The sequence below is a fragment of the Antrostomus carolinensis genome, unplaced genomic scaffold (genome assembly GCF_000700745.2).
Source record: "Antrostomus carolinensis isolate BGI_N321 unplaced genomic scaffold, ASM70074v2 scaffold22457, whole genome shotgun sequence".
Classification (NCBI taxonomy): domain Eukaryota; kingdom Metazoa; phylum Chordata; class Aves; order Caprimulgiformes; family Caprimulgidae; genus Antrostomus; species Antrostomus carolinensis.
Genome location: NW_010329778.1, coordinates 1 through 13,603, shown reverse-complemented (window position 1 = coordinate 13,603; position 13,603 = coordinate 1). Strand labels below are relative to the sequence as shown.

Here is a 13,603-nt window from a genome sequence, read left to right as displayed (position 1 = left end):
ATCTAGCCACTTGGTTATGTCTTCATAAAATATGTCACATAAAATATGTGTATACATATATAAAAATTAAAGATACACATGGGTTAGGGTTAGGAAGCGAGTTAAGTGGCTGTAGAGTGTGTCTGAGGTGAATCCACAACAGCCAAGAGAGTGAGAAATCGCTGCAACTAACAGTGGTGGTCTTGTCCTTCCATGTTGTGCACATTATGCAGAACTCAGTCATACTACGCACTGCAGCCTGAACCTCCAACCTTAAAAATTAGTTTTCTACAATCTTCAATACTTACTCAACACACTATCCTTTGCCAAGACTTAATATTCTAATATAACCAATTCTTTGTCATATTACAGTCTGATAATAAGAGAAGTACAGAAAAGGGGGTCAGAGGAGCTGTGGTGGGGGATGAGCGGTTGTTTCTCGTGAGATTTGTATTTTACAGTCTGATAATAAGAGAAGTACAGAAAAAGGGGTCAGAGGAGCTGTGGTGGGGGATGAGCAGTTGTTTCTCGTGAGATTTGTATTTCTGAACTGAAGTTAAATTGTGCATTCATCCTAAATGCTTTAACACACCTTTGTGGTGCTGATATCTTGTAGTTGTACCTTCATGAAGGTGGCTCTGGTTGTAGAAATGTGAGACCAAAATGAGTGGTAGATCTTCTTAAATTTTGAGTTAATTGTTACCAAGTATGTTGCACATATTGTACCTTTTTTCCATCCTTTGAAAGTATTAATCGCTGTTTTGAGGAGTTTCTGTTAACAGACTCGTTTACTGATGCTAATAAAGGCTACTTTCAAAATATTTTATCTTAAAACTTCTAAAGCAAAATAAATTGAGATTGTATTCTTAGAATGAGGAATCTTTTAAGCTGAAAAACAAATTTTCCTCTAAAGGAATTTTTTATTTTAGACAGACATATCGAAGAAGAATGACCCTTTTGCTCCTGGTGGTATAACTGTTACTACATCAAATGATCTAGGTAAGAGCAGATTATACCCATCAGACTTCTTGTTTGGTTTTTTTTTTCTTATTTTTATTTCTAGTCTTTTAACTGAATTTGCGATGGAGCATTTTAGGGATTTCCTACGTTTTCTGAATTTTCCTATAAAGTATGACAGAAGGTGCAAGTTTGGGGGGGGTATTTTTGTAAAAGAAAACTGTCTCATTCTCTGTAGTGTATAATGCTGAAGACTGATTCTGCAGAAACATTCCTCTGCCTTACCTAAAACTGGTGACATATCCTGATCCAAGTGTTTGGACTATTTGAATGATTTGTACTACTTCCCATTAGGGTTGTTTTAGTGATTTCCTGTTAATTTTTAAGTGATGCACCAGATAGCTTTGTACTATGAGAGGAAATGTGAGATGGAATAACTTCATCAAGAATTTTTACTGCTAAAGTTTGCTCCTTTTGTTTTGCTATGACTCTCTCTCATCTGAGGGCTGAAGCTGTTCTAGGGAAGACTCTAATCTGCTGTTTTCCCAAATTGCACTGATGAGTTTTAATCCAAAACATTAATCCACATGTGATTTCATATTGTAAATCTGTTCAGTTTAATTGTAGGAAAAAATGCCATTTTCTACAACCACAGAAGTTGAGTATTGGCAAAGACAATTGCACTTGTTGCTTTACAGTTAAATAGCAGTTTTTACATATTTCGAGGCACATAGGAACGAAAGGGTGCTGTGAATTAGATTGAGATGATATGAGGTTTAGATATTTGATTCCACAAGTGGGCCTACAGTCAGAAGTGAGCTCTTGTTCACCTTAATATATAGGTGTGTCTGCAAATGTATATTTACAAGTGTATGCACACAAAAAAATACCTTTGTGTGTATACATACATGTACCTGAGCAGAACATCCAGTAGAAGTGCTCACCTCATAAAATACTTTACTCGAATTAGTCTGTGCTGCAAAATATGTAACAATTGCTTTTTTTGTTGTAGGATTTTTTTCAACCTCTTTCATATTTAACTTTTAATGTAATTTTTTGCTTGATTTGTGTGTATTTAGCTTCAGACCCCTTTGCTTCTCTGTTTGGAAATGAATCCTTTGGAAGTGGCTTTGCTGACTTTAGTACGCTGTCAAAGGTAATGTGAAACTACCACTCATAGAAAATGCATGAACCTCTACAGTGATGAGACATAGCTTAATCTCTCTACCAGCAGTTACAGTTTTACCACTACTAAAAATTTATAATAGCTGACATTCTTGAAAAAGAGGTCTTTATAGTAAATTGTCCTGCAGTTCCACTGTGATGTAATCTTTGTGGTTTTATAAATATTTTCTCTATATTTGAAGTGATTTTTTTTTTTTTAATGTGCTGAGTGTAACAGCAAAAGTATTACTTTTGCATGTATAACTGCACTCAGCTTTATATTTCTGTGCACTCGTAGCCATTCCTGATTTTTCTTTATTTTCAGTCTTCTGGAGGACATGGATGATAAACATAAAAGTATTTTCTTTTTGTCTTAGTCCACACTTTCAGTTCTAAATAAATACTGCGTTATTGAAAAGAAGAAGTATATTAGAATTCCACTGAAAATGTGTATGTTGCTGTTTTCTTTGTTGAAGGCCAACAATGAGGATCCATTTAGCTCTTCCACATCAGGTTCTGTCAACAGTGTGGTAATAACTAAAAACTTATTTGAGGAACCACCAGCTAAAAATGAGGATGTTCCTCCTGCATTGCCCCCTAAGACAGGAACTCCAACAAGGCCCTGTCCACCACCACCTGGTAAGAGCTGATTCTGAGATGTTGTTAACAATTAGTTTTTTTCAATATTTGCAGTAGGACAATAATTATGAGGGGATGAAGTGTCTGAATTTAGAATGAATGAGTAAGATGTGAAACAAGTCTGTTCCTGATCTGTTGGTGGTTTCCTCAGAGGCAGCATTGTGTTTGGAATCAGATTGTTTTTTGAAGTTGAATTCAATAAAGGCTTTAGAAAACAGGAAATACAGAGTTATTACAAGTATCTGCAGGAACATAGCATGGCTGCAAATTAAATGGCTACTAATGTGATACATTGTGAATCTTGCATTAAATTACACTTAAAGTGAGAATTCAGTGTGTTTTATCCCTTGCAGAACCTCTGGTTTTATTGCAAAATTAATTCAATAGGGTTAAATTACTATCTCAGATTTTCAGATTAGCTATTTCCAGGTGGCCTTGCCAGAGGTCTGTAGTAGTAAACCCAGCCAACATAATACTGATAAACCCAAGTTTCCTTTGCTGTTCTCTGTTCAGTGATCACCAAGTCCTCTAGTCTACTCTGTGATACAAACCACCCTGCTTTACCAAAAAGGCTGTGATTATCAAAGATAACAACACCTTCTTGTGGTTGCAAGAAGCCCATGTTACAACAGGCTCTTCACTCTCATTTTTTTGCGTAGATTAGAAAATATATTACTAGTATTCCTGTTAAAGTTTCTGTCCTTTGTTTCTTTTTCTTTAAAAACTACTGCGTAATTTTTTCATTATTACACTATATAGATGAATCTTAAGGTGTTTTGTAAAACTGCATAGCCTCAATCTTAAACAAGTATTCATCTTTTTCCTCAAAGGAAGAGGAACACAGTAAATGTAGCACTATTAATTAGACTAAAGTTTAAACTCAGCTGTTTAATTTCTAATGTTGATGCGAGATCTCGTGCATGCTCATGCTTTGCAAGTGATCAGTTTAATTGTAAATAACATTAAAACAGCTGACATAAGTGAAGACAGTGTTTCCTCTTATGGTGTTCCTTATTAAAACAAAAAAAGGATTTTTGACTGAATTGTATGGGAGTGGCTATGACACGGGGTACAGATCCGCTTTTAGAATGCAGGCTACTAGTAGCAGAGCAACAGTGTCCGTATCAATAGGTGACTAGAAAACTGTAGCCTGTTTTGATTTACACATATTAAAAATGATAATGTGGTTATCTTCATAACCATGCCCCAGAAATTATTTTCCTAATTGAAATATAAAATGGAGATACTTAAGTGTATTATTTTTTAATTACTCCCTTGGTCTGATTCAAAACAAGAGAATGCTTTTTCAAATAAATGCCCCCAGATCTTTCTCTTAATTAGTCATGCTACTGGAAAGTGAGCAGCAGGGCTGTTTGCTTGCCTGTGAAATCAGTTGCCTATCTAGATACTGATAAGCACCCTCATTTCATTATTTTTTGGGGGGCAGATTTGGAGGCTGTATACTTCATATTCTTTTTAATCCTTCCCATATAGAAATAGAATTCCCTAGATGTCATTTGAAGCTGCTTCTCTCACATTATTCAAGAAATAGACATGTGTTGTTTGCCAGTAATAGAACATCATCAGTGAGGGAAAGCTGTTGTGGCAAGGTTATCTCCAAAGTGTCCAAATAAATAATAGAATCACAGGATAGTCTGGGTTGGAAAGGACCTTCAGAGGTCATCTAGTCCAACCCCCCTGCAGTCCCTGTATTCTTGCCAGGATACCTGTCCCTGCTTCCACTGTCTGTGTATTTCCATCTTACCTTTTAGTTTGACCAGCAGGTCTTGACTCAGCCATGCTGGTCTCTTGCCTTCCTTGCCCAATTTCTTACACCTGGGGATTGAGAGCTCTTGTGCTCTCAAAATCATGTTTTCCTGAGGGGGTATTCTCTAAATTGTTGCCAAATTAGAATCTCTTTTAGTCTACAAAATAATTTTTAGACTAATTTGCAATAGTGATATGCAAAATAATAAGCTAGCTTTCAGATAAGGTTTGATTCTGCAGTTTTAATCTAAAATACAACAGAAGCAAGTTTTTAAAACACAACCATTGTAAGTGTCCAACCACTTGCAGAACCTGCTAGTTCAAGAAACTGCAATGGAACCTTTTCTGTGAGCAGTAACATATGGAGCGAATGGTGGGATGAAATTCAGCTCAACTTTTCTTGGAAGTATTTGGGCTAATGTACTCAAAGGTGTTGAAAACTGACTGAAATTAAGCTGAAAAAGGAACAAAATAAGTGGAGGCTTATGCCTGATTCTGTTGTATCTGCAGCTGCTTAGGCAAAGGTTACCAAAACAGTTAAGCCTGTGATTGCTTGTTATCCTACTCCTTCATTCTCTTGGTTTAAAAACTACAGACATTCCAGGTGTTAGCATAGTGACAGGACATGGTGTTTTGAAGACTTACAAATATATTTCTGGTCTCTCACTGAAATTGTGTTAACTTGATCCAAACAAATAATAAAAGAGCCTTGCTGGAACAATCATGGACAGTTGATAAGCAGAATTAAAAAGAAATATTGTGCTGATAGAATAGGGGCTCAAAACTGTTAGAAATTCTCTTGCAAAAATAGTTAATTAGTGCAAAACTGTGGTCTTGAATCATTAATATACATGTGTTCCTTTTTTACCTGATTACCCTTTAAGAAACTATGGACTGTACCATAATTTTTTAAATTGGCAACCCTTCCTCTGAAGTCATTGCAACTCCACTAGTTTACAAGAAGAGGTTGCATTCCAAGTAGCTTTTGAATTTGTTTTTTTACTATTTTTGGCATGTTATTACCTGCTATCTTAAATTCGTTTTAAATTCATTTTAATCTAAGGGAAAAGACCTATCAATCAAATAGACTCTTCAGATTCCTTTAAACCGAGAGATCCATTTCAGCCTTTCCCCACCCCAGACATTCCCAAAGAACAAGAAGCAGATCTATTCTGTGATCCATTTGCTCCCACCAGCATCAGTAAAGAGGCTGACCCCAACAATTTTGCAAACTTCAGTACTGTGAGTAAACACTTTTTACATTTGTTTCAGTATAACGACAGCTTTGAATTGTTCACACTGAAGTCTTCAGTCTAAATTAAAATCTATCCCATGTACAAAAGGGATAGCATTTCCATTTAAAACAGTATTTACATTTAGTTTACAGCTGAGGCTGTCCTAAAACAAAATACTGCAAAATGTTGTAGATAATGTTTAAATTGCATTGCTTTTGTAAGTTTTTTCATGGAGGCCTCCTAGCCTTTAGAAAATAGGACTTTTAAAATATCTGTGTTCTAGGGATTATCCATTTTATCAGACCATGTAGCAGATTTAAACTGTGTATCTATAACAAGCACACTGTTAACCATCCAATTAAAAATAAAACAAAAGGTGTGATTTTTAATTTAGCTGTCACTGAACTGTTTGGTCATAATTTCAATGTACTGAAATATGAATAAACAGCCTCATCATGGTTTACGTTAATGAAATACAATTTGGTGAGTTTTGAATGGCTAGTAAATTCCAGACTTATGTGCAATGAAGTAAAAAGTAGTAAGTGTCTCTTTATAACCAGAATCCATTTCATAGAAGTCGTGGTGTCCAAGCAGTAGAAGCAAATCTAAAGGTTTGTGCATGCCTATATATATATTTTATTATTTTTTTTTTTCCTTTTGACCTTTTGCAACTAGGAGTTTTGAAAGGCATTATTTCACTTTCAAGCTTGATACCTGTTAAATGCAATTTGCATTTACAGTATCTTGATCATCCTGCTTTTTTTATTTTCAGGCCTAATAAACTATGTGCTTGATTGAAGTAAACTGAGGATTGACAGGCTCTCAAAATTGACTTGCACTGGTTGATGTGTCTTGTAGCATGATAATTTCTGAAATGCTGTTACTGTTACCACTGTTACTAGCTAGAGAGACTGAGAAGCCAGTTTAGAGGAGAGAATGAAGTGTGGAGGAAAAAGCAAAAATGTTCATTATCTTTATGAAGGAAAAAGTAGCATTTTCCAGCTGCAGTTACTGAAAATACTAAGTGAACTATGGAGAAAACTCAAGCTTTTCTACATTTATTTCCCAAAGAAGCAGCTCAAACCAGGAACTAGGTGGAGAATATTATGATAACCCTTTCAAATTTAACATTGGGACATTCATGAAGACATGGGCTTTGCCTACCTCTTAGCTTTACTGCATGCTGACTACAAACAAACTTTAGCATAACCTTTTGTATTTTTTTTAAGATAATATCCTTAACTGTCTCTGATTCATATAATCATTGTACCATAGAAATTTAGTTCACAAAAATTCTGTTTGCACCAATCTTCATGGAAAGAATGTGTTCTTTTTTATTTTCTCTTGTATCACACTGACCTTTCTCTGTAATACTACTAGTCTTCTACACCTTATTATTTTGCTGTTTCTTGGCAGAAGTATTTTTCATCTGCACGATTAAAAACAGTCATTCTACAGCTATTTTTTGCAGACATAGTTACCTGGAAAAATCATCCCTAATGGAAGTAGCGTAAATCAGGATGTCCCACGGTGTGGATAGAGGTGTATTTTGCAAAATGTTCTCCTGATTTATTCAGAATTTTTCTTGTATAGACTTTTTTTTAAAATCCAAAATAGTTTGAATCTAAATTAATCACTTTCTGCTCAGTAACTTTTTTGAAACTTAATACTGAATTTTGAAACATGGCGTATTTCATAAAAACATATAAATTGGATGGCTTCAATGCAGTTCTTAATAGTTAAACCAAGATAATAGTAATACTTTATTCAATTAAAAAGCAAGTAATATTTGAAGACTAGAATATATACAATTTTTTAAAAACTGTAATTGTCCTGTAAACCAAGGTCTTGGACAGTATTAGTTATCATTGTATTATTAATCTGGTTTATTTTGTCTTTTAAAAAATGCAGTATTCTACTGAGGAAGACATGATTGAATGGGCTAAGAGGGAAAGTGAGAGAGAAGAGAAAGAGAGATTGGCAAGACTAAAACAGCAAGAGCAAGAAGACTTGGAACTGGCTATTGCACTCAGTAAATCTGAAATATCAGAAGCATGAAGTTTAGAATAAGATTGTCTTATGTCAACTGTTTTGTCCCTTTTCCTGAATACCTAACCTATTGAAATATTAATCAGAAAATACATATATACAAGAAACTATGAAAGGTTTTAAATTTTTGAAAGTGGTATAAATGTTTCTGCTAAATTCAATCCTTTAGGTTATTATTGTTTGAATAACTTAAGTTTAGCATACAATTTATCTCAAGTTTTCAGGAGAACAAAGTACTTTTTCCAGCTGTAAGCAAATCAGTTTAAAATGCAGATAAGTGAGATTGTAGTTTGACTGTAATCTGTCAGCAGTTGGTAATTGAGCATAAAGTGAACATAGCAATTATTCAGCCATGGCTGACTGTCTCCCATCAAGCAGTTAGTCATCTGAAACCTTTTATCCTTCAAAAGAGATTTTAATAATGCCAGAGTTGTGGAGTGCTTTATTTTATATGTATGCATATAGATTTACCTCTTCATTGAAGATTCTGTATTTGGATTTGAAATAACAATCTTCATAGAGTCTAAGTCAGAAAGCGTGTGTCTTTCTGAAACCTTTAATGCTTTTCTTGCATGGTCTTAGGTTTTAAGACAGACCTGTTATTTTGTTTTATAAAGCAGTTAAGTTGAAGGTTTATGTGCATTTGCTGTTGGCCAAGATGGCTGTCAAATTATGAGACCCCACTGCTATTTGAGCCACTTTTGCCTTTGAAATATGCAGCTGAACTGGCAAGTTAATAAGTTCAATTTGAAATAGGATTGAAAATAGAAATTAAAAACAAGTAGTCTGATTTTTTAATTTTTTTTTTTTTTTTTTAACCAAACAGTTATTTTCTGTATATGTAATTTATTGAATGCCAACTGATAGTTGCACCTTAAACTGAATGATTTCTTTATGGTCACTGAGTCAGAGTAGGATTGATAGTTTTTTTTAATGAAAATAACTTAATGAAAATAACTTATTGTTCATTTTGGAAGAACTCTATTCTGGAGAATCAGTTTAATTAAAATAATTCCAAAAAGAATAATCTTTTGCCCTAAAAAAAAAAAAAAAAGATGGCAGCAGCATAAACATCAAGAGTTTGGTTTTTGTTTGGTTTTTTTTCTTGCACTTTTAACCTGTGGTATTTCTGTTGAGGAAGTTGAAGTGTTTCAACACACAGCACTGGAGGAGGAAAGGGGGAGAACTCAGCCATGCTTCAGTGTATTTAAGCTCTTCCCATTACCTATCTATGCTGCTGTTGCACAAGTTTGAGAGTAGTTTTCAATTTTTCAGGAAAAATGGGTAGCCTGACTGGGATGGTTTTCCTTTTGCACTGGGAAATGAGCATTTAAACACCTGCTCAAAAAAAGTAACTTAAAATTTTGCAAGTATTAAATGGTTGTAACTTATCTATACATCTTTGTAATAAGTGTACACTAATCTTGCAAATCATATGCTTAACTGGATTACATAGTTTCTTATCTTTTGTTAAAAATGTATACTCAGTGGACCAACACAATATTATATGTATATATTATATATATATTCCTGCTTTCCTTTACGGAATTTAAAGTTTTGAGTCATTTGATGTTACATTTCATGTTACTGACTCTGACTATAGTACTTTTACTCAGACTACCAACAAACCACTGCTGTGAGCTAAATGGCATTACTTTATGAAGTTTTAACTTTTTTTTTTTTAAAAAAACTTGTTCAGGTGGGATTAGCCTCTATTTATAGACTTCCCTTTTGTTTAAAAATTCTAACAATAGCCTGTAATTATGAAGAAATAAAGTTTAAGTACATAAGTGTGAACTGTTTGCCTATTTTTTCAAAAGGGTGCTGTGAGCTGTAAAGCAACATGTAAATGTAATGCAAACAATAAAGTGTTCCAATTGTAGTTTGATGGGAGCGGGTTCATTTGCAGAGAGAAAAAAAGTTGCCTGAATCTTGAAGTTAGCTGAAGTGCACACTAATCCCAGCTGTCCCTTGCTTCATTAGGAGCTGTGACAGCTCCAAAGAAAACTCGGGCTACTCTTGTCCAAGGATTTTTGCCTGCACAAGGGTTGCACAACCCAAGTGTTTAAATACTTAAGATTTATCTATGGAGATACATAAGCAGTGTCTACTGGCTGCTGTCAACATACAGAGCTTTAGAGATCTTTAGTTTGACCCAGCATATTTATGATTCTTCTAGTATGTCTGTCAGCATGACTCCTTTATGCCAAGGCTTAGGGTGCTTGGTCAGAGGTTTAGGGCTTCCAGCAACCATTTACATGTCTCTGATCTTTGTTACAGTAGTGTTAGGTTTTAACATACTCATCTAAGTGGACCCAAATCTCTTTGCCTGTTTTCCTTTTAATGAGACATTAGTTGAATTAGGCAAAATAATATATTTGTAAATTGTGTCAGGTTCACACGCATTCTTGAGGATATTTGAAACTTTCTACGGACTGTTTGTTTTTGGTTTTGTTTGTTTGTTTTCCTTTTGAGTCACCTGTCAAGTTTCCATCTTGGGCACACTTCGCCTCTGGTTGTGCTCCTTTCAACCCTCTCTCCCCTCCAAATTTTGTGTAGTCCATTTAACTCTTTATCATGAAACTGAAGATGGTTGATAATCATCTTGAATAATTTGATACCCTCTTTTCACTGTCATTGTCTAACTTCCTATACTGTGAAGTTCTAACTGTCATGTACAAGTTTCTGTTGTATTCACAGAATACCACTGCACTCAGAAGACTGAAAAGATTATCTGATGTCTAGCAGATGAATTGGCCGCTTGACAGTTACATTTCCAATGTAAGTTATCTGAAACAACTTAACTAGAAACTGTATTGGAAGAATGTACTGGGGAGTAATGTAAAGTCTGTTGTATTGCTGTAAAGTATTGACAAGGAATAAAATGGCAATAAAGGTGCTTAATGAAGGAACTGACGCATCTGGTTGACTTTAAGTGGAGTTCTCTAGAAAGCTCTCTGCTTCAGCACAGTGGACTTTAAGCCAGGAGAGCTAGTGTGACAGAGGATAGTATCCCTTCTGCTTAATACTTAAAAGCTGTGGGGTCAGACCTCAGTATTGGACTTACTCTGGTTTCTCTGGTTTACGTGGACTTCCAGGCCATCCTGTGCCACCTTGATGCACCTTCTGTGTGTCACCTCTTCACAGAAATAGCATCCAGCTGTCAGAACCATGTTGCCTACTGTTGTTTCCCCACTAACTTCTCAACAGTTTAATTTAGGTCCTCAAATTTGACTGTTTCAGAATTTGGATATTTAGCAAAATTATAACTTCAGTGTTGGAATGTTTTAGTCATGCTTTAGTTAAATCTTCAAAGTGATTGTGTGCATGGATGCGCAACCTCATGTTTTTGCAATACTGATAGAATGGCGGGTTTAGATTATATATTTTTTTTAGATAATATAGATCATACAGGTTTAATTTATAAAAGGGTAAATTTAGAAAAATAACATACCTGTTCAAAACACTGGCAACTAAAGTCATATGGCTTCTCTTTATGGAATTCCATATTGTGTCAGTGAATACTCTTGAATTTGATTCCATTGTTAGAGTGAACATGAAGGCTGGCTTTTGGATGCATCCATTTTTTATCGTAAGAGGGAAGAGGAGGATTTGTTTGCCTTGTGCAATTACAAAACACAAGACAATGTCAGTTGAAAAGCAGAGAGTCAGTCAACAGTTTGTACTAGAAGTAGGCAGTAATTTTCCCAAATTGAAGATCTTTCTTGACACAAGTTTGAGATTTAACTTTCTGGCAGGTAGAGCAGAGCTTTAGTTACCTATATGAGTTACTGAACTCTTGAACTCTCTGCAGAATAACTTGTGTGTTGTCTTCCTTGTTGGCAGCAAGGCATAGGTATTAAAATTTAAAGGTGAGAGAGGAGGGGAAAGCAAATCTCTGAAGCGGTTACTAAGGGTACAACTGCAAGTTGAGGAGTGAGGAGAGACAGACTTTCCAAGCTTGTACCGCCTTAGCACCTAGCTAGTCTTCACATCTTTCTGCCCTAACGATATCTGTGCTGTTCATCAGACCAGTCAAACTCTCATGCTACCAAAACAACTTGAAAGCTTGTGTTTCCAGGGAGCTCTGAGGCTGAAATGAAGAAAGCTGCTGCCTGTGCTCATTGTAACTCAGTACCCATGCAGGGAGGAAAGACGGCATAATCTTAAGGACTTTCTCGTGGAGAAAAGTCAGGGAGAGGGGTGGGGAAAAAAGTAAAAATATCTTCCTTTTGTGCTTATGCACTGATAGACGAGTATGAGAAATTCTTGTTCTGGGTTTTTGTGGGAAGCTTCATGGTAATTTGTTTTCTGTGTCTCTCTTCTCTTCCCAGAGACGATGGGAAGGAACTTTTAATTTGTCAGGTGGCAAGCCATCAGGTCTAGGTCAGTAATATCCTGAAACAGAAGTTATTTTCATCCACAATCTCTTTAAAGAAACATGAATAACAAAAAATACATAAATAATAACCAACTGCATTGCCATCCCTTGCTCAGAATACTTAAGAATTCCTGTGTGCTAAAATTGCGAGATGTAGAGCTGCTAGGACCTCAGATTTTAAACTGAAAACAAAAAGCATTAATTTTTTAAAGCAGGTGATCAGGTACCTAGCTGATAGATAAAAGCACACAACTGTTCTGTTCATGAACGTACAACAGCATGCTCAGGAGAATAACTAACTTGAAATGCAGTTAAGCTAATGATGCATATTTTGTCCTTCTGTTTTTGCTTTTTACAACTTCTAGGGATTGTGTGTTGTAGGGACAAAGCTGAAAAAGCTATTTAGAGTATATTCTGGGGTGGTTATTAATAAAAATGTTCTTCAGGTTAAATGTGACTGGCTATTGAGATGGCTTGTATCTGAAGTGTAGAACTACCCAGGAAGTCTCGCTTCATTATGAAAGCTGTGAGCTGGAATGTACAAGCCTCACACTTTGAAAAACTAAACGAATGTAACAGGTATTTTATGCTGAAAAAGGTGGGTTTGCATCTGTACCAAAATAGCTCTATGAAGGTGGTTGTCACCGCACCTTACAACATCCCTCGTTGATCTAAAGTGTTTGATTTAGCTAAGATAGTTGTGAATTTGTTACCTGTCGTCAGACTAAAGAATCATGCTCAAATTGATCAAGTGTGTTCACTCCAGTTGTCTTTGCTGCACCCCGTGCACTGGAGCGTGAGGCAGACCTGCTGCCTACCTCTCCTTCTACACATCACCAACCCCATTGTTGGTGTTCAGCTAATAAATTCTTTTTTCAACCTTATACACCCACTGTTCTCATTAATGTGCCCATTGTTTCTTTATGTCAACCAAGTCCTTCTGTTTGTCCTGCCACTCCCTCCGCCGTGTATTACCTTTGCCTTCTCTCCCCTGTTCACTTCCTTCCACAAACTCCTTTGTTAATCTCTTCTGAACTGTTATCCCTGTAACTCTGAAGCAACATGATTGATATGATTATAATATATGTAATGGCTAAATTAAAACAGGTTGTTTTTTTTTTCAGGATTGCATAGCTATTTGTAATTTCAATTGGTTTAGCTTTTTTTGTTTAAACTCTGTATTTTCTTTCCCGTAATTTGTTCATAAGTGGGTAAATGTGCAGTGGGTGTTACTCCTTTTGTACAATTAACTGACCGTTGTGGTTTGGGGTAGAGGGGTCTGCCCAGGCTAACACTTTATTGGAAGCAGGAGCGTAGAGAGCGCAGGGGAGTTTAAAACTTGGCTAAATATGAATTATATTTTCGTCCTGTTTTTCTTCTCGAGAGGAATTAACGCCTCTTATTCCAATGCGGGGTTTCCTCCGGGCTGTGC

General features: G+C 35.7%; 1 protein-coding gene across 1 annotated transcript; it reads left to right on the top strand.

Annotated features, from left to right (window-relative positions):
- Positions 1 to 908: 908 nt before the first annotated feature.
- LOC104528650 (epidermal growth factor receptor substrate 15-like) lies at positions 909 to 9,585 on the top strand (the record flags this gene model as incomplete). The annotated part of the gene is made up of 5 exons (XM_010172713.1): positions 909 to 978; positions 2,016 to 2,092; positions 2,577 to 2,739; positions 5,570 to 5,748; positions 7,653 to 9,585. Coding segments are annotated over 5 exons (636 nt in total), but the record flags the coding sequence as incomplete, so codon positions are not given.
- Between the last annotated feature and the right edge of the window lie 4,018 nt (positions 9,586 to 13,603).